At 36.4% G+C, this 21,643-nt stretch overlaps 4 protein-coding genes and 1 long non-coding RNA gene across 5 annotated transcripts in view; 3 read left to right on the forward strand and 2 right to left on the reverse strand.

The window, feature by feature from the left end:
* Window positions 1-21,643, reverse strand: part of LOC116287634 (scavenger receptor cysteine-rich domain superfamily protein-like) — an 89,764-nt gene that overhangs the window by 12,707 nt on the left and 55,414 nt on the right. The window lies entirely within an intron of this gene.
* LOC116292537 (neurotrypsin-like) lies at window positions 114-20,866 on the forward strand. Its single transcript, XM_089040205.1, has 9 exons — window positions 114-125; window positions 542-584; window positions 762-1,058; window positions 17,872-17,904; window positions 18,089-18,409; window positions 18,687-18,753; window positions 18,838-19,039; window positions 19,445-20,518; window positions 20,597-20,866. Exons 1-7 carry the CDS (start codon window positions 114-116, stop codon window positions 18,950-18,952), a joined length of 888 nt encoding a protein of 295 aa, XP_088896331.1. The 3' UTR covers window positions 18,953-19,039; window positions 19,445-20,518; window positions 20,597-20,866.
* LOC148905389 (uncharacterized) lies at window positions 6,549-10,995 on the forward strand. The gene is made up of 3 exons (XM_089039947.1): window positions 6,549-7,429; window positions 7,717-8,227; window positions 8,324-10,995. The coding sequence occupies exons 1-3, from the start codon at window positions 6,705-6,707 to the stop codon at window positions 10,880-10,882; spliced, it is 3,795 nt and encodes a 1,264-aa protein (XP_088896073.1). The 5' UTR covers window positions 6,549-6,704; the 3' UTR covers window positions 10,883-10,995.
* LOC148905390 (uncharacterized) lies at window positions 7,595-11,241 on the reverse strand. The gene is made up of 4 exons (XR_016121697.1): window positions 11,103-11,241; window positions 10,499-10,618; window positions 8,344-8,398; window positions 7,595-7,790 (listed from the first exon to the last, which is right to left on the reverse strand). It is a non-coding gene; the product is annotated as an uncharacterized LOC148905390 (long non-coding RNA).
* Window positions 15,662-17,774, forward strand: LOC148905391 (galectin-3-binding protein-like). The gene is made up of 2 exons (XM_089039946.1): window positions 15,662-15,804; window positions 17,575-17,774. Exons 1-2 carry the CDS (start codon window positions 15,756-15,758, stop codon window positions 17,754-17,756), a joined length of 231 nt encoding a protein of 76 aa, XP_088896072.1. The 5' UTR covers window positions 15,662-15,755; the 3' UTR covers window positions 17,757-17,774.

A 21,643-nucleotide genomic window follows, 5' to 3' on the forward strand; every position in this document is an offset into this window, starting at 1 on the left:
AAATATTGTTCGATAAACAACCAGCATTCTAATCACATTCCTTACTTTGCTTGATTTGATTTTGAGAAAGCTAAGTAATGTTACACTTTATAAATAGGTAGCTATTCTAATCAATGTCACAAAAAGTAACTTAATATAGCAAAGAATGCAAGAATGTTGAGTTGATGATTCTTAAATCTTGTTTTTGACACGATTGAATAGAAAAAGAAAGATCACACCAATGTGTCTTTTTTTAACTTATCCAGTTGTACCTGGTGTTGGCTTGCCACATACCACTCCTGCATCACGGCTGTGATCACATCCGCCAGTATTACCCCAGCCAGCATGATAACACTGATCAATAGATTCTTGAGATCCGGAGCAACTAAGCCATTTAATCCATATTTGACCAGTTCCTTTGACGCTAGCAGTCGTTGTGTAACTGCCTTGGAGTAATTCAACATGTGACACACCACATAAGCATCGTATATGTCCCAGTTCACATCATTGCATATGGTACCCCAAGTATCTTTGTATCTTACTTCTACACGTCCCTCTTTAGGAGTCTTACCATCCAGTAGACGAACAGCTACCACACAAATGGAGTAAATGTTCTAATCACTTTTGCACTATGGTTCATCAAGTACCTTCGTCTTTTGCTGCTAGAAGAAAAACTTTTCAAATGAAAAAAGAAAAACATTTCCCTTCTGTGATTGTGGACAATAACTAACAAAAGACATAGCCAATGAAATTGAATACTACATGAACAATATTTGTTTCAGAGGAGAGAGCAATCAAAGTTCGTCTGGTGGGAGATCAAAACCATACTGGCAAAGTAGAAATCCAGTATCAAGGGACCTGGGGAGTAGTATGTCATGATTGGTGGGATATACAAGATGCTCACGTGATCTGCCGAATGCTTGGTTACAAGGCAGCTGAACACTCAATTTGGTGCATTGAAGGAGAGACACCAAGAAGAGTGCTCATGTATCATGTAAGATGCAGTGGTAGAGAAAAGTCGATAGCAGAGTGTTATCATTGGGGATGGTGGAATGTTCCTTGGTATTGCACGAATAAACGTCTTGCCTCTTATGACACTTAAATAGCATAGCCTCTACGGCTTAATTTTACAAAAATCGATACTTCTTTTAATTTAGTATAACGATCTTTATGTTATACATATTAAGAGCTACGAGTTTTACGTTTTTGTATTGAGTATTTTTACCGCATCGCAATGAAAGTAATAAAAATAGATACGCTTACTTTGTTAGCAGCAAAACAGAAAATAAGCAGTTTGCAGTTGGGTCTCTACAGACTCTACTGGCCTTACCTCCGCTCAAAGAAGTCAAGTTAAGGTCATGACCAATTGGGAGAATGTCCGTCAAAAGCTCTTGGAAGGCTATGTGGAAGATTCATTTCTGCCGATCGGAACCAAGTGTGTATTTTCTTGCGAGAATGAAGCCACTGTCCGATGCAAGAATTGTGGACCTCGACAGTTTATGTGCCTTCGATGCGCAAAAGAGTATCACCTAGAACGAAACCAATTTCATCTACTAGATCTATGGAAGGTAATGCACTAAAAACTTAACTTTTAGTTAAGCTGAGATATTCATATAGGCAAATTTTATGATTTTTTTTGTCATTGTTATAGGGGGATATGTATGTTCCACTATACCCAGATCATGGCGTTGTTGGTTGTCATCGTGATCATCAATGTTCTACAAAATTTACGCGTTTGTTCACGCTCATAGATAGTTCAGGTAAAGTCATCTTTAAAAAGATTTACTTTATTGTACATTGAAACAAATGTAATTGTCGTGAGAGAAATCGTAGAAAGTATACTGATCTCATGATCAGCACATCCCTGGGTGAAAACCTTTTAACCAACCACTGCAGGATCTTGTGGATGAGGAGCTCATAGGATCATCCAGGATTCCATTACTCCACAGAAATACATACTGTATCTTATAAATTCGAGCTAATTTGTTTGAAGCACCAAATGAAAAGAAAAAGCAAACAAAATACATGTAAGCTTGCAAAAAGCAGAAACTCATTATTTTGGGAGGAGAACTGTCATCCTTTTGTGGTTGATGGTTTATTTTTGGCTTCTATTTTTTTTTCAAATTCGTACTCCTCATTACACTTTAAGGTTTATAAAACTTAAAATTAAATGCGCCGATTCCCAATTTCATGCATAGACTGACTTTTGTCTACGAATAAGCTATAATAAATCGTATCGTCCATATCAACCATAGTCCTCCACTATTAACTGTGAAAACACATGTATTTCAGTAGTGTGATGACGGTGATTTGTATCAAATCCAACGGAAGCACTACTCACCTGATTTGAAGTATTCAGAGCAGAAAACATTGAACTTGCTCGGCCCTCTGATAAAACCTGGAAATTTTCTTTTTTTTCCAACGACACTTGTGGGAGCTTCGCGATCGAGCGGGTCGGAGGAATCTGTTTTCCGAGCCTTCGCTCGCCTTTGCGTTTCATTGCCAATCCATTTCTATATATTCGAACGATTATATTGGTGCCGCCGTGGTTGTGAGGGCCAAAGACAGCTCCGCCGAGAAAGCTTTACTTTTGATCTTGACGGTGAAGGAAAGGAATATGCAACCATGACTCACGAGGAGCAGACCAAAAACCATCAGGGTGGCTTTTGTGACAAGCAGAGTTATGAAATCGAAACACGGTTGTATTCAACAGGTGAAACTGGCGATTCGCTGTGGTGCCTGAAGTACTATCTTTCCAAACTTAACCCCAAACAACAAGCGTTCTTTCAAAGACCAGTGCCAATCTTTACACCAGAGGACCCAGTGTGGTATGAAAACAAGCCTCTAGGTGTCAACAAGTTGGGTGATATGATGAAGTCAATTTCTATCGGAGCCGACTTGTCAAAAGTCTGCACGAACCACAGCGTCAGAGCAACAGCTATCACCATGTGGTCAAATGCTGGAATCCCGACTCGTCACATAATGAGCATCTCTGGACATACCAATGAACAGAGTATTCTATCTTATAACAGAAGACCATCCGTCCAGCAACTAAAGACCTGCTCGGACGTGATTTCCAGTGCTTTGACCGATTCAGAGGGCGAGAGTAGAAGGCTTGATCGAGATCCCAGGGCTGTTTCGTCTGCTTCCACTTCTGTACAGGTTGTACAGTCTGAGATGGCCATTAACTCCATTCCAGAGTCGATCTTCAATGGCTGCTCCATCCAGAACGTGAATGTCTATGTTGTCAAGCGAAATTGACATTGCTTTTCTTAGCTGAACTTATTAGTAAACTTCGTTTTTTAGAACCTTTGAGTTCTGACTCAAACTCTTTTCGACTTGGCTAAAAAAGCCATTTATAAGTAAATGTCAAAAGTTTTGACCAATAGCAAGCATTCTTTCACAGTGGCTGTCAAAGAACTGTCAAAATTAGCCAATCACAGCGTAGGAAGTTTGGTTGTGAAATGTTGACGCGCCCCACGAAAAAAACTTTCGTAAGTCATAAAATAACCTTTGAAGTTTTCAAAAGTAAATAACCGAAAAACCTTCGCCTTACTTCTGTACTCTGTCCTCTAATGATCATGAAAACTAACTATCTTAGCGAAAATATTCAAAAGCTCACAATAATCAGAGCTGTTTGGTCTATCGCCTTGCTTTCCTTGAATGACAAATTTTCGAAAAACTTTTCGCTTATTTTATTTTGTAAACATTTCGCAGTTTGTTGTAAAAAACAGATCGCACATAGATTTCCATTGTCTGTCCTCTTATTGATCATAGATGACGTCTATGACCGACATGACTTTACAGTGAAACCACTCGCTGCGCTCGTGGTTCCACTTTAGTTTTGAACATTTTAAGACGTCATCTATAATCAATAAGAGGACAGACAATGGAAATCTATGTGCGATTTGTTAAATTTTCATTTACATTAAGGACTTCTAAAGCGAAAAGCATAAAAATTTAGCATCAATTTTTGCTGACCAGCTTTCATGATGATGCAGTTTTCTCCTGAAAAAGTCCGGAAATCTCCAAAATTTCAAGTTAAATGAAAGACATCCATTGTAATTTTCACTAAAACTGATGTCAATCAATCAATCAATCAATAATTTATTCATAATGGTAATTGAACTGAGTGGAGTGCAATTTGGTCTGAAATCAAACGCGTGATTACAAAATCGCACGACCGCGTAGCGGAGTTCAATTACCACTTTATTATATCCGTTTTGAAATCTTTTTTGAAAAAGACGTTTTTTCCAGTTAAACCGACATGACTTACAATCTAAAAGCAGTCGATTCAAACATGCTGTCAAGAGAACTTGTTTATACTGATCGAGCGATGATTCTCATTTTGAAAACCAACACTTTCAATCTAAAACTAAAATTAATTTATATAGGACCAAAAGGCATTACATGTATTAAGATGTATTAAAACATATACAATATTTTTCCTCTTTCTGGCGAATGAATAGCAAAATTCTACTTAAAATATCTATTAAAAGTATATTTCTTGCAAGAAAAATGCAGTTTTCAAGAATGAAGTTGAAATATGCTTGAAAAGTTTCGACAAGAAGTCGTTGTTTTGAGGTCATGAAGCCGACAAAACAAGACTAAACACTTCGTAGGTCTTCACATTGTAGCGCAAAATATACCATATTTTTTCTCTTTTTGGCGAGTTAATAGCAAAAATCTACTTTAGATATCTACTAAGAATATATTTCTTGCAAGAAAAGGGGATTTTTATAGTTATTTAGTGCGCTAACTTACCTTTTGTCACCAAAAAAACTACCCGAATCCGCCATCTTTTTTTACGTTCTCGCATAGCTAAAATCCTGTAAAATGCCAGCCACAATGGCCGATTTGATCACGTGACCTCTTAGTGCAAGTCGTCTATTATCAAAGTAAAACCAACCAAAAAAGCAAAAGAATATCGACCATAGAGGACTTTGTGGAAGGAATTTTCAAGAACAAAACTAGCCCTGTGGGGGTGGCTGGTGGTGTACACGTTACAAAAATCCTGTGCGGGAGAGTAGTAATGTCGAAATTCCTTCTCGCCCGAGTCCTACGCAGGTAAGAACCTAGACATATAACATGGCAGAAAAATTTTCTGTAAGCGAAAAATTTTCTGCACGAAAAATTCGGTAATAAAAACATTGGAGGAAGAGCAAAAAGAGTTTTAAATAAATGAGTCCCCCATATTAGGGATCATTTTGATCAAGTTTTTTGTGGAGTTCGAGGTTTAAAAGACGATGAAATCGTGGTTTAAAGTGAGTTGTTTGTTCAAATATGGCGACTGCAGTTTCCTCCCTTGTCAGAGTTTATATACACAATAAGATCAACATCAGATGAAAACAAAGGTGCGCGCGAAAAAAATGTCCTAGTGCATTTTAAAATAATTTTCTTACCCTTTCGCATTACGGAGGACATTATCTTGATCTCGAATTTAAAAAAAAAATTTTATTTATTTATTTTTTCCGATTTTATTTTCACCATTCACTTTAATCTAAATTGGGCTCCCTGTGGCCGAACCTACTTGAATCAAGTACAACTAAAGATCTTTACAGCAGCGAATGAATCAGCAGTCGCTCCATTGTCGCATAATGCGGCAAGTCCAACTCAGCACCATTAAGGTCAGGCTCTCAGTGAAAAATAGACAAAAAAGAAGAAAATAATTACTATTCTTTATGTATATATCCTATGAACTTCAAACTTATACCAAATGTTCATGACCATCACAGGTCTTGACCGAAAAATAATTGTGTCCATAGCAACAATCACGTGACTTTTAGAAAGCATAATGTATGCAAAAATATGCCCTTTGCTAAAGCGTCTAGAAAACGTGCTCATTCTTTACATACACAAAATAAGATTATTTATAAGGGCAGCCAATGTATTAAATTAATTAGAACCAACTGGAAAACAAAGATTTTAAGTAGATTTCTAACACAAAATGCATGGCATTCATGAACTTCACTCTAAACAAACACTTTACTCTTTTTAAAAGTACAAACAGCATTCGCTTTCACGATTTCCAGTTACAAAAGTATAGTTTTACTACTGAAAATCATAAAACAGGAAAAAAAATCGCTTTATTTGAAAATTTTCCCTTTTTTCTAGCCCCTTTTTTGCTTGAATATCCGAGATTCAAAAATTGAATTCAGGCTCACATAGAACTGGTCAGCTGTCTGCTAAATAAGAAAAGTTCCCATGGTTACATGGCTTGTAAGTGAGGTAATCAAAGATGGCGGACGGAGTACATGAAATTTATTGCTTTAGATTTTGAGGCTATGACTGCCTAAACAGACGAGAATTTTGCCAAAAAAGTGGAAATTTATCCTAGAGATGCTCTCAAGATATAGTGCTATGTAGGTATTTTTCCAATATTTGCGAATCATGAACAGAAAACACTTAATTTTACGTGCAAATATGTTTTTTTTTGTATTCGTAACTTGTTGTTTCCTATAATTTAAAAGTAGTTTTGAAAACCACGAGCGCACTGTTAAAGATTTTGAATTCATCAATAAATAACTCATAAAATACTTAACTCTTTGATTATTACTGATAACGCTGCATTAGTTTGAGCGGGAATTTCAAGGCGCGTAAACTAGTACTTGATGTAACGATCAAAGCTCGTTCATCTTATTTCTACTATATATTCTTCAAAATACCATAAAGCGATAATAAGTCTATAACTGGGCGTTTGCAAAGTTTCCAAGGATTAACTGGCGATGTCAGGGACATTTCTGTGTCCTAATTCTTGTGGATTTGCGAAAGTTGCTGCATTGGAGATCGCAAGGACCACTGTATTGATAAGGGAACAAGGAGAAAGTTCGACAAAATATAAAGCACACCTGAAGACTGAACAGTATAATAAGTTTAAAAGTATCTTTTCATCCGATGATTGGGAAAGATTTTCAATCGATTTCATTAAATTCCATAAGAAACTCCAAGCCTTAAGAGAGAAAGTTAATAAGTGGAACGTCAAGAAACTAGAAGAAAAATCTAAATTCCTCGATACTTTCTCCCTTAAGAAATGGATTAGTCTTCCAGAAGCTCGAAAGAGAGAACACAGCCTTGCCAACTGCAAAGGATGTGCTATCCGATTTTCTGATATACAGGCATATTTTCCGGTGAATTCACCTCAGCTTAAAGCCAAGGCAAAGAGTAATCCAGTGTTTGCAGCTAGGAGTGCTGCAGAGAAGTTATATACTAAAACCCCTCAAACTAAACCCCTGAAAAATGACATTAAAACAGCTGCTAGGGACACATATAAAGCTGTTGATGGCGTGTTTGAGAAAAGGTTTAACACAAGTTTTGCAGAGGCCCTCTCAAAAGTTACAGAGTTGAACCTTCAACATAAATCAAAAAATGAGAGACGGAAAGAAAGAAGAAACCACTACAAGCAAAATAAAGATAAAATTGAACAACAAATGAATGACACTGCATTTTTGAGGTGAGTTAAATCTAAAACATAATCACTACACTATTATTCACTTTTGATCAACAGAACCTAATCAAAAATACTTAAATCTTGTGGAAATAACTCCTGCTAAAATCCTCCAATCATGCAAATAACAAGAAAAACTAACACTTCCCCTCAATAAAAACAAACAACAGCTCTGATAGCACATCATTTTATTTTTCATTTTCAAAAATCCATCAATTACAATATTCTGACTAATGAAAACTACAAATCTTAGGTTTAATGGTCAAATTCTTTCAATTTTTTTTTCTTTTTAGATGCTATGGTAGTGGACAGTCACTGAATGGGTGGGATAGAGCAAGAAAGGCACTCTGTTTTGAAACCAAAGAAGCTGCAAAGGAAAGGAGAGAAGAAGTAATTTATGGTCCACCAACAAAGAAAGCAAAGAACCACACTGGAAATTTTGATGCAATGAACTGGGATAAAGAAGCACTTAAGGCAGAAATACAAAGTTATGAAGACAAACACAATATTAACTGGAGTGAGCTAGCTAAGAGATATGATGTTACCAACAAAACTAGTCAGTTGACAAAAAATGGTGGGCAAATAATTAAAGAATGGCTCATCTCTGAAAACATTGATGTACAACGCTTTACAACAAAAAGAAAGAGAGATGGTAGTCCTGTGATCAGACGCAAAAAAAGAAAAGGGCAAGGTGGGGAAATAAGTGTTCCTGTAGAAGTAGATCAAAAAGTGCTACGTCAACAGCTAAAGGAAAAACTGAGGTCAAAAGAATATACGATTGGGGAACTGATAGTGCCTCGCCAGGTAAATAATACAAAATATTTTCTAAATGTCACATCCAACCCAGATTTAACTACTCATAATATAATTTACAACAAACTCTATTTTTCTTTTTCGTAGTATGAAAAACTGGTACTTACAAAAAATCTTGAAGTCAAGAAGGTTCAATTTTCAACTGAAGGCAGGAAAGTAACCCTAAAGGAGATACGAGAAAATATGTTAGCAAAACAAATGAAGTACTTAAGAGCAACAAGTAACCAGGATATTAATGGAATGACCAAAGAGCAGCTTCAAGGTGAACTTGAGAGAGTAAATGAGCTAAATGGTATTGACACTAATGACATTTTTAAAATGAAAGAAAAACTTAAGGAAGTAGAAAGAACAAGACATCTTATGGTCTGGCTAGATAATTCCACTGTTGCAAACTCAGGCTACCTAGTTTGTTTGATCACTTGCTTGTATGACCCTGCTGTGTTTTACACAGATGAAGAATACAAGCAGGCATTCGGCAGAAATGTCAATATACAACAAATAATAGAAGAACCCGAGCTTCATTTCATTGCCCGATGTGGGAGCTCAGAGAGTGAACAAATTCTTTACAGTGAGGAAAGGTTGAAATGCATTGCTGGCCTCGGAAATAAATGCACTGAAAGAGTAAAGAATATTGAATTTACTGATAAACTGAGGCTCTGTCATGGGGATATGCCACTTCGAGCCTTTGAAGCCGGCCAACAAAAGGGTAGTAATTACTTTTGCTCTGCTTGTGGCATCCACTGTGACATGGTTTACTGCCTTGACCATGCTCTAAATTGTCATTTTACAAGCCTAAAGGAGAGACAGGATGTCATACTACAAGGAGTTGTGGCTCGAAGAAAATCCATGCAAAAGAAATTAAAGCCTCTTGAAGGTCTTTCAAAAACTGAGCTAGCAGAAGAGTTAGGATCAAGGCAAATTTATGATGGAAAAACAAAGGAAGACCTGAGACAACTACTAACAGAGACCTTGCAAGGAAAACAACGGGTTCCAGCACTTTTGTTTAACACACCAAATGATTCACTCTCTAATTTAGGCCTTGACAGCTATGAAATCCTACCATGTGAACTGCTCCATGACCTGGGTCACCATATTGAGAACTTTTTTGCAGAATTCCCTAAACACTTGTCTAGAGAAGAATCTAAGATCCTGGAGGAGGCCATTTCATTGAGTCTAGCAGGCAAAGACAGCAAGAGATGTGTAGATTTCAGAGTAGCTTTAATTAAGACTGCAGGTTTTGCTCACCAGTCAGGAATATTCTCCCAAGAAGCCCTTCAAACCATTGACACTCTGACTGAGATGCAAAGAATTTTGTACTCTGGTGATAAGAACCGCTCTCCTGCTCAAGTTCTTCGGTATTACAACCAGGCATGGTATCACTCAATACTGCTGCATGACTACATTGTCAACAATCCTAAAAAGCTGACCCTAAGGAAAATGTTTGGTGTGTATTTTCATAACCTCAGTGCACATGCAGGTGATATGTTGAGAATCATCTCTGGGCAATCAACTAATGCAGAAAGGCAAGAGAGGATCTTCAACAGTATCAAGAGGATAACTAAACAGACCAGCAATTACCATCCTGGACACATCATCCCCAACCTATTCATACGCCTTCAGGCAGAGAGAGAACTTGGCCTTCAAGCAAATGATCCAGGGCGACAGCAAGCTCAAGTCAGTAACCTTTCCAAATGTCTACCACAACGAAAGAATACAGTCATCCCTCTCTCCATCATCAAGAAGCATTCAAGAGAGTGGCAGTCTCACCTTCAGCACATAAGTGATTTCTTGCTTGAGGGTGAGAGTGTCTGGTGGAAGAAGACAGACAACGGAATTGAATTTTATGATGTCTCTGATTACCCTGATCCATTATTAAGGGGTCCACAGCTACATCACTTCAGATCTCAAACTCTGTCTAATGAAGAGCATTACCTGAAGAGCTGTTGGGAGGTGTGTGTCAGAGAGAACATAGCAATCCCCTTACACATCATTAGGGTTGACCAGAAAGATGGAACGACAAAGAGGGTGCATACATCATACTTAGGTGATGCTGTTCCAAATGATCCTATGCCTGTGCCTGAGCAAAATGAGCCTGTGCCTGAGCCGAATGATTTTATGCCTGTGCCCCAGCTGAATGAGTCTGTGCCTGAGCCGAATGATCCTATGGAAGAGGTAATAGAAGTTTATCCTGCTCCTGATGAAGTCATTAATCTGAAAGACAGAGACCCCTTTCAAGAGGAGCAAACTACAGAACATACTCACCTGCAAGACCAAGGGTATGAATATGTTGTAAAGAGCAGTCTCTGCAGAGCTATACAAGTACTTTTTGGACCATCAAAAGAACTAGAAACTCTTGACAAGAAGCACTTACATCTGAAAATGCTGAAAGCGAGAAAAAAAAGAGATGAAGAACTAGAACAAAGCTACAACAAAGATTTAGCTCATATACAAGTAAAAGTTCTGGCAGAGAGTAGGAAGAGCCAAGCTATGCTTGTAGAATGGGAAAAGTTATGTACAGTAAACAATGGACTGGTAGCGCCATCGACAGAACAAATGAAGTCTGACAAAACGGCTTCCTGTTTATTAAAGAAAATAAAATATGCTAGAGCTCTTCTAAGGGAGTGGAAAATAGATTTCTATTCTTGAAAAATCGCTGAACAGCTTTGAACGTCGTAAGCGCTAATGTGTAGAAATAAAACAAAGATTTTCAAAGTAAGTTTTTTAAGGCTTCGGTTGGGCTTGAAAGAAATATAATGTAAAACAATGTAAGAATTATATTTAATTTTTATTTCGATATTTCTAGCTTTGGTTAAACAAAATTCTTAACGAAATTTAATTCTATATCATCAATAAAAAGAATACGTACCTGCAGATTCATATGGCTGAATTATACCCCAAATATTTGTTTGTTGATCCAACACGAACAGAGTCCGAGTGAGAACGTCGGTTGTCGATCATAATCAGATTTCATTGCTTTTAAGTACTGTAGTTTGATGTCAGAGATTAAGGCTGCAGAAAATACCTAGCCCTGTTGCTCCTTAGATTTTATGGAACGAAACAATGCAACTGTTTCTTTCCGAAGGCTTGAAAACAGCATCAAAACTTGTGAAAATAGCGATAATAACCGCCATCTTGGAATTCCTTTTAGCATTTGGCATCTTGAACAATACCGTTGCCATGGCAAACTAGTACCCAGGGTCCCCTCGCCAAAAACTTCGCTGGGGGTCAAAATGTAACCAAGAGCCTGACCTTAATGGTGCTGAGAAGAACCGAAATTGAAACTGCCGCACCAAACTGATTCCTAAGCCGCTCTTTTGACATACTTAATTCATGCAGCACTTAATAAACATATTACTGTGGTTTTCTATATTCTCATGTGAACTCGGTAGTTGCGTACTGAAATTTGGTTTTTCGCTGCCTACAAACGAAAATAATCAGTCGGTACCTTTTATAATCTTGACCGGCGGCAGTGAAAACCAATTTTACAACAAGCCGTTGAAATGTCGGAGTTCGCAGAATATGGAAAACCGTAGTAAGTTCGGCGTAAGAATAACCTAATTGTATTAGGTTTGAGGAGAGAAAGGAGAAAATGTTTTTGATGCAAAACATTTTCCAGAACCCTGACTAATAGCATTCATGTTTTTCGGGTACCCCCCTTCAATCGTTTAAAAAATCCTCCTAATCCTCCCAGTCCTCCTTTTGACATTTCAAGGCCCCCATGCTCCACTAAAAACAATTTGAGGGGCCCCCATTTTCTCCTCCAACCCCCCCCCCCCCCCCCGACTTAAATAATGACTGGTCCTTAAATATTAATTTTGTAATTTTAATTTTTGTCTAGACTGAGCTTAAGACTTATAAAACTTATTTTTCAGCTCAAACAAGCATTTTTTGTAAAGTTGTGGGATTTGTTTCAGAATATGTTTCGAAACGAATGCAAATTTGCTTGGATTTGTTTTGGAGAAAAATCGCAACTGTTTGGCTTTCTGTGACAATGTTTTGAAAAAGGTTAAAAAATAATGCCAATGTGTCAATATATAAAGGAAAACCCTCTTATTTTGAAGTTTACCAAAACTATATTTTCCTTGTGACTTGAATAAACAAAAGAACAAGGAAGTGATAGCTGTAAACAATACAGGTTTACCTAAACTGTTTCGGTTTTGGATGAAAACAATAAGTACGAGTAATATCCTTACATTTTCTAAAAAAAATGGAAGGAATTCCTAGTGAAATTTTCAAATTCATTGGTAAATTAATTGCTAATAAATTTATAAGTAAGGTTTCAAGGTTTTTTTCAAGGTTTTTTTATTTATTTCCCAGAATGAGAATTTTATACTTTACATCACTATTTAAAAAAAATTAACTGGGAGGAGCAGAAGAAAACAACCCAAAAGGGTTAAGAGAATATTTCTGCACCTTGAAACTATATAATACTTTCAAATAAGAACTTACAAGGGGGAAAGAAGCAAGCTAAAATAGATTCAATACACATAAAAAGTGATGTATAATAAAGTGAAGTTTGAACTAAATTAAAGTAGGAAATAAAGTTACATTGAAGCAAAACCTAAATAGAATCAAAATTCTAAAGCAACAGATGTGTTTTAAGCTTATTTTTAAAGACTTTATGTGTTGAACTGGTTTTTATATTATGTGGTAAATCATTCCAGCTTGTGACAGCTGCATACTTAACACCAAACTTCCCATAATTCAGGTTTACTGGAGGGACATATAGATTCTTATTTGATTTAGACCGCGTATTGTAATTGTGAATCAAATCTATACCTTGAAAAAGGTTACCAAAAATATCTGGTAGATTGGAGTTTGAATGTTTGTAAACTAGTTCACAGAACTGAAATTTAGTTATTTCAAAAATATTTAGGATGTCAAGTTTTTTAAAAAGTGGTCTGCTGGGTGTTCTGAAGTTTGAAAACGTAATTACACGGAGAGCTCGTTTTTGTAGAATGTGAATGGGTTTAATCCTTGATTTGTAGTTACTACCCCAAATCAAGGTGCCATAAGAAAGATACGGATATATGAAACTATAATAAAGATTTATTAGAGCTTCAAGAGAAAGATAGTGTCTGCATTTATAGAGAATTCCAATTGATTTTGCTATTTTTCTTGACACAAAAGAAATTTGAGGACTCCATGTAAGGTTCTCATCCAAAAGTACACCTAAGAATTTAGTATGTGACGTTTTATCAATATTTTGACCTTTTTTAAGGGACAACTGACCTTGAACACCACCAGCCACGATATTTCTAAGCCGTTGCTGCGTTCCAAATAAGATATATTTTGTTTTTGACAAATTGACTGTGAGTTTATTGGCCTTAAACCAATCATTTAATGACAGTAGCTCCTTGTTTAGGATATTAGTAGCTTTTCTAAGGCATTTATTGTTGCATAGAAGATTCATATCATCAGCGTAGAGCAATAAGTGAATTGTTTTTGTGAAAAATTGAGCATCACTCATGTATATCAAAAAAGGATTGGACCGAGAATAGAACCGTGAGGAACCCCATAAGATATTGTTTTAAGGTTTGAATTAGTTCCATCGACACACACATATTGTTTACGATCTCTGAGATAGCTTTCAAACCAGCTTAAAGTATCACTACTAAGACTGTAATAGGAAATCTTATCCAGCAAAATATCGTGACTGACAGTATCAAAGGCCTTTGAAAGATCAAGAAAGACACCCAAAGAAATACATCCATTATCAAAGGAATCTATTATTCTCCGAACAAAATCAAGAACTGCCAAAGTTGTATTTCGTTTTCTCCTAAAACCAAATTGATAATCAAACAAAAGGTGATTACACTCTAAATGATTTGTTAAACACTCAAAAAAATTAGAAAAGTATCTTAGAATCAACTAGTATCTAAAGTGTTAATTAATATTTAAAATTATTTGGTAACAGACAGATACCCAATGTATAAAACTATAAATAAATGTTTGCCTAAATTAATTGAAGACCTTTTGGCGCTCCAAAAATCAAATCAAATCAATAAAATAAAATAGATATTTATTTTTTTGAGTTAAATATAGGATGACTCCGAAATGTCGAATTTTACTAGTTTCAATTACATTTGCTTATTTCTGCATTATTAGAGTGCAAACAATATAACCGTGAAACTTTAGTAATACTAAATAGCACAATTTCATGTGAAATTCCATTGTTTTCTATTGTTTAATTAGCATTATTTTGTACTATTTAGTAATTAGTGTTTAACGGATTAGAGTGCAAACAATTAATCCGTATTACTAAAGTTTCACGGTTATATTGTTTGCACTCTAATGGTTTGCACTCTAGTAAGTATCTCTCAGTAAATAAATATTAAATGATAGTCTTTAAAAATATTTTCTAAAAATATTTTCTAAATTAGCCTATATCGATGACTATGAAAAAGCTCCTTTCAATATGCGGTTAATAATTTTGAAACAAAAATTCATCTTGTAATAAAACAAATTCATTTCGTGAATAGCAACAAAAATATTTTGGCGCGTTTTTTTTTAGCGCCAAAGTTCCCGTATGAATATTTATGAACTCGTTTTCCCGCCTTCTTTTTTACACCGTTTTCCTCCTCATTCTATCTTACCGTCGCTGCAAATTGATATCTGTTCGTTGGAGCATTATTCTTTTTTAAGCTTTTTTAAACAACGGAAGATTAAACATTTAAGTATTTTCAACCATTTTTCTCTAAATGAGTTCGATATTTCGCATCTAACTACCTCGGTATCCTTGAGTAAAAGCGAAACACGAAAAATATACGAGCTCACTAACGAAAGTAGTAAGCTCTTTCCTTATGGTTTGATTAAGATTTCGCTTTGTCTGTTTACTAGCCTAGACTATTCATATTTAGACTAGTTTTATTGCGAGAAAGCAAAATATAAACTATTCATGTATGGGTAGGGTTGGGAAACTATGCTAAATGCTCCTCTGCATTTGGCGCGCAAACGCTGAAAGGCTTGAATACTATTTGACCTTAGTTCAAATTTTAGTAAAATATAAAACAGCAATTATGAATAAAAGAACAAAAGACAAATTTCATAGAGTGCAAACAATTAATCCGTGAAACACTAATTACTAAATAATACAAAATAGTGCTAATTAAACAATAGACAACAATAGAATTTGCATGAAATTGTGCTATTTAGTATTATTAAAGTTTCACGGTTATATTGTTTGCACTCTAGTATAAAGAAATACTGTAATTATTAAACAAATTGAATTTATTGTCAAAATCGTAAATATTGTTTTGTGATTTTTTTATATAAATATAACTTTTTTGAATCAAAAGTCACCCCTCGCACTCCTTCCTACCCCCTGACAAAACTAGATTCGAAAGCGTAACAGGTAGCGCTATAACGAGATGTGCTGTCAATCACAATCAATATCCTTACTATTTATACTTGATCCCAGTGTCAGACTCTAGTCATTGTTGGCTTACCTTCTGCCTTGGCTGCAGCGTTCAGTAGATTTCCCTACAAACCTTATCTTGGATGAGGACCTGACTGATCGATGGCGCGCCTTATACTGTTACTGTGTACTGTGTTCTTGTTGGTTAAGGGTGAGTCTAAAACTAGATCAAACACTATTTCTTATTTAATAGTAAACTCTCGGATGTTATCAAATTAAATTAAGTGGATTTTTATTAATTGTTCAATCTAATAAGTTAATCTCATGATATAGTAAGGTCATTTCACGAGCTACGTTTGGTCAATAATTGCGGCTCAAAATTCACAGCGCAGGAGCTGAATAATCTGATCCAGAAAAGCATATGTAATTTCGTACAAATTCAAATAAAAACTACAGAAGGGCGTCTTGAATACATTCTTTTTAGTTTTAGTAGGAGAATTTGACGGCTCTAATCAAGTTAACGACGTTCGCGGGCAAATGTTCCCCCCTGAAACTTTGCATAGTGAAATAAGGTCATCATAAAACTTCCAAAGAGCAAATAAAAATGGGGGTTACCGAACTCACTTAGGAGTGAGATGATATGAAAGGGTGGCCGCGGCGTTTTTTCGTCAAAAATCATCCATAATTGTTTGCGCCTAATCCATAAGTCGAGCATTAAAGAATCCTAGTCAACCACAATGCACTGCGCGACTATGTTATTGTTTACAATGTTCACTAACATCGTTCTCGAAGCTTTTTCAAGCTCTGGTGGAGCAAAAGTTTTGCCAATTCGCTATACAAAATTCCTCAAAAATTCCCCTAAAGTTTTCTTACTTTCATTCCTCAACAAGTACAGGTTGTATTTTTCATTAGATCTTAGATCTTAATAGACCCCTTAATTCGAATGCAGCTCAATTTGGAGGACATAACAAAAGGTTTCCAATTCTCAGAAGATTGAAATTCTTTTGTTTTGTCCTCCAAATTGAGCTGCTTTGAAGTCCGATGCAAGGTATCTATTTCAACTTTATGACTTTTCGGTTGTCCAACTGGTAGCCATTGCAACTCTCGAAATCTACCTTAGATTCGTTGCCAAAATTTCTCAAATCTCGCAGAAAGCTTTAAGTGACTATGTACCATTATATCACCATGGTCGTAAATCATCCAGCAGGGATAACAAGACCAATGAAAGTGCATTCTAAAACTTAACCTTCAAATTAAAACCGCCATCAGTTTACCTGGCAGAGAAAATGGCGCATTGCATACCAATATTTATGGTTGTATATTGACAACTTGAAAATTTTGGCTCAAATTTGCCGCCACCATGAAACATTCGGTGAGTCTTTGAATTGAGTGCAACGTAGATTTGAAGTTTTTATCCAACGTGTTTTCATTTTGAATTTCCCATACTCCCCCCCCCCCCCCCCCCAAATTCCGTACATTGACAACTTACGGTATCTAACTTATTGCAAATTATTAAAACAGAAAAAATGGGGGCCAACGATATTGTTCAATGTTGCTCTACCGACCTAGACTTCCAAATTCGTATTGGAGCAGTGTTTTGCCATTACAACATTTCTTTATAACTTTTGCGTATGAGAAGACATGTGCATACATGAATATGGGTACAAGTCAAACAAAGAATCTTGTTCTCGTGGAAATAACACATGATTTAAAACAAGAAAACATTACGCGCAAGATAAAAGGGTATATACATTCATATGATCTTTATTTATCTATTCAATCATGTCAAGAAACAATATTTTAAAGTCATCAACTGAAAATTATTGCATTAGTTCGTCGTTATTTTTTTCAAATATTCAAGTTACTTTTAGTGAATATCTATCTATATATATTGTGTATCTTTACTCTCTGGACATTAAATCAAGCAATGTAATGGACGTGATTAGAATGTTGTTTGTTTATTGCGCAATATATATTTCAGAGGAGAAAGCGATCAAAGTTCGTCTGGTGGGAGATCAAAACCATACTGGCAAAGTAGAAATCAACTATCAAGGGACCTGGGGAGTAGTGTGTCATGATTTGTGGGATATACGAGATGCTCACGTGATCTGCAAAATGCTTGGTTACAAAGCAGCTGAACAAGCAATTTGGAATCTTGAATGAGAGACACCAAGAAGAGAGCTCATGTCTCGTGTGCGATGCAGTGGTAGAGAAAAGTCGATAGCAGATTGTGCTCACCCAGGATGGTGGATTGTCTCTTCATATTGCTCGAATAAAGATCTTGCTGGTGTGGTTTGTCAGACAAATGAAGGTAAGAAAGACAAATCTCTACTTTACTCTAATCATTCAAATATCATCACATCAAAGCCAATCATCTAAATAGTTCATTTGTTGATCAGATAATAGCTTTAGTAAACCTCTACTTATTCTCTTTCAAACACTTGTTCAAGTGTTAGTCGTACAATGACCTCAATGATGTTGGTACAAATCCACAGATCCTCCACCAGTTCAAGTTCGTTTAGCTGGAGGAAGGTCAGACAATTCAGGTCGACTTGAAGTCAGGTACCATGGTCAGTGGGGTACTGTATGTGATGATGGATGGGACATGAAAGAAGCTGAGGTGGTGTGTCGTATGCTTGGTTACCCTGGAGTACAGGAACACATAACCACCAACTTTACACCCGTCAAGGGTATAGTATGGCTGAGATACGTCGGTTGTACAGGAAGAGAAACGTCGATTGCAGACTGCAGTCACCGTGGATGGGGTAATACAAACTGCTACCATAATGAAGACGTTGGAGTGACGTGTAAGATGGGTACGTTAATAAAAAAACAAATGTGTACCCCGTTGAATGTCATGTCCCAAATATATTGCAAATTAATGCAAGACCAAACAACAGGTTTTGCTCATCTATAATGAAATTCAACGCATGTGAAATTTGAGGCTTAAAATTGACATTACTTTTGTATTGTAAGTGACTTAATCGTTTTGTTATTGTAAAATATTATTCCCTAAAACTCTGGCGCACAGTCTTTATTTCTAATAAAGAAGTGAAAAAGAAAAATCCTTTGACTTTCATCTTAATTTTGAAGGCGCAGTTAGAAGGACAACACAAGCACCTACAACTACTAAACCGTTGCTGACCAAACCACTGACCAGGTTAAGGAAAAATCAGATGCTTCAAATGTTATGAAAGTTATGTAGCACTTACCTTTTAACACCTCACATTGTGTATCTTTTTAGCAGCGTCACTGAGAGGCCAACAACAAATAAGAAACAGGCACCTACAACTAATAAACCATTGCTGACCAAACCACTGACCAGGTTAAGGAAAAATCAGTTGCGTAAAATGTTATGAAAGTAATGTAGCACTTACCTTTTAACACCTCACATTGTGTATCTTCTTAGCAGCGTCACTGAGAGGCCAACAACAAATAAGAAACAGGTGAGTAGGTAAAAATGGAAGTGAAATAAGATAAAGTTAAAAAAGAGCACGACCCAGTGGCAGACCTAGGATTTTAAAAAGGGAAGCGGTTCCAAAATGGCCGTCGCGCAGAAAAAGATAGCGCTTTACAAAGAAGGGTTTCTAATTAATTTCATTCAACTGAGTGTAAAGAACACGATCAGCTTCACAAAAGGCTTGAACTGCCTTGCTTGAAACCATCATCTGTTTTATTCATCATATTAGTATAGGATAAGGTGCAGTTATTGTCTGCATAAAACGAAGTCTTTGCTGATGAAAAAATAACGTTTTTGTTCTTTAGAAAAATCTTATGTGTTTGATTTACCTTGGTTAATAATGATGGAAAATTAAAAAAAAGTTTTTTTTTCATCTTCATATAACATAAAGCGAACTGGAGAGCCTGGCTGCGGTAATTTTACACCGAAAGCGAATTGCTCAAAAGAAGATGATGGTAAGAAAAACATATGTAAAACATGTACATAGATATAACCAAGCATACTAAAAGATTCTATCATAATCAGTTAACCCTTCACAAGAGTCTAAAGAATCTAGAATCTATAGGCTTTTGTCATAATTCTGATTTTTAAAAATTTTGAAGTCAGAATTTTGTATGCAGTTAAGAAATCTTGAAGGATTCAAGATATCTTAACTTTGATGGGTTGCTATGGCTACTAGTGGAGACAAGAGGCGATTTGTTTAGCTAGTTAGACATACATATAGTTATATCAATTCGGTTATCAATGATTTACGAGTAAGCTGTAGAATGTATTGATAACGTACCAAAGTGGAGTAGAATGATGTGATGGTCATCGAGGCTGTAGCAGATGTTAATGGCTGTGGATAGTTGGGTGAGTACTGAAACACTTTTGTTACATGCATTTGGGAAGGTACATTTTATTTTTGGTGAGAGAAGGCTGCAGGATTCTTAAACTTTTTTCAGATAATTAAAGCCCTCGCCTTTTTATTCGGTAAGAAATATATGACCCTCCTATAGAGTTAACAAGGAAAAATCTTTCGTCAGAAAATAATGTTTGTCATGACAAAACAGTTACAATTTTTACTATTGACCCTTCCTTCTGGAAGCCCAAGCCCCTCCCCCAATAAAAGAGGTACCCTCTTTCGTTCTTCAGTTTGTTTTATTTCGTGAACCGGAACTGTTCTTTGATTGGTTTACATCTTTCATCTCCAGTCTTCTCATTCATACCTTTTCGTGTTAGTTGTCCTATTGATTGATTGCTTCATTCATTAAACAGATTTAACCATCCATTTCTTTCTTCTTCTATTTTCTCCCTCACACCCATTCGTTCTTTTATTCATTTTTCATTCATTTATTCAATCGTTCGCTTTTTTATTCACCCATCCACTTCTTATTTCGCTTTGTTTTTGCATTCGTTTCTTTGTCCACACAGGAGGCCCATAAGTTTAAAAAAGACAACAGTGATGAACTACTATAAACCAAAGGTAATAAAAATAATTAACACATATCAGTACTTTTTCAATGACCTACGAAAATGATTGACATTTTTTCTTTTGTCTCAGATGATGACGTCACGACAGTTGAAGTACGCCACCAAACTGTGCTCAGAATGATGCAGACAGACAGACAGACGGACAGACAGACAGACATGCCTATAACTAAATAAGCATATTCAAATAGTTAGTTAAGTAGTCAAAAGTTTATCTTTAAATGTATATATCACTGAAGTATATAATTATAGATGTGAATATGAATATAAATCAACAACTACAATCTTATGTACCAATAAAGACACATAAATTCAAAAATAAATAAATATAAACACCAAAGAATTTCACTCCATCTCCCCTACCCCTCCGTCCTCCATAGGCAAACGTGCACCCCCTCCCCCTCCTCCATCCATGACGAGGACTGTTCAGGACTTTCTCTCCTCCTTCCCTCCCCATGACTACTGATATATGTTGATATGTAATGGTGGTGTATATTGTACTTATTTCTGTATAATCTTCCCTACCCCTCCATAGACAGGCTTGTACCCCTCTGCCATCCATGACGAGGACTGTTCATGACTTTCTCTCTCCCTTCCCTCCCCATGACTACTGATATATGTTGATATGTAATGGTGGTGTATATGGTACCTATTTCTGTATAATCTCCCCTACCCCTCCATAGACAGACTTGTACCCCCACACCGCCATCCATGACGAGGACTGTTCAGGACTTTCTCCCCTCCCCCCTCCCCATGACTACTGATATATGCTGATATGTAATGGTGGTGTATATGGTACCTATTCTTATCAAGCATTCGCTCTACAAGGATTCCAAAGATTTGTTTCCTTTCACGTGATATCACGAGGGATTCGGAAGAGAGCAAGATATTTCGACTAATATCTGTATTAAATTTTCCCTTAGGAAACATGTTCTGAAGCAGAAGGATAACGCTAACGTTTCTATGACGGCCTTGGGTAAATAATGGAGCTACAACAGGTGTTACTGCATTGGGGTCCCTGTGGGTTCGTTGGTTCCCTGTGGTCCGTGGCACGCATGCGTAGCAAGTAGAGCGAAAAGGCGGCCACGAGGCCACTGAGTTTTCACCTTTGAAGATCCCC

This window comes from Actinia tenebrosa, unplaced genomic scaffold (assembly GCF_029948245.1).
Source record: "Actinia tenebrosa isolate PJP-AT-01 unplaced genomic scaffold, QUT_ActTen_1.0 PGA_scaffold7__59_contigs__length_16204524, whole genome shotgun sequence".
NCBI classification, from domain to species: domain Eukaryota; kingdom Metazoa; phylum Cnidaria; class Anthozoa; order Actiniaria; family Actiniidae; genus Actinia; species Actinia tenebrosa.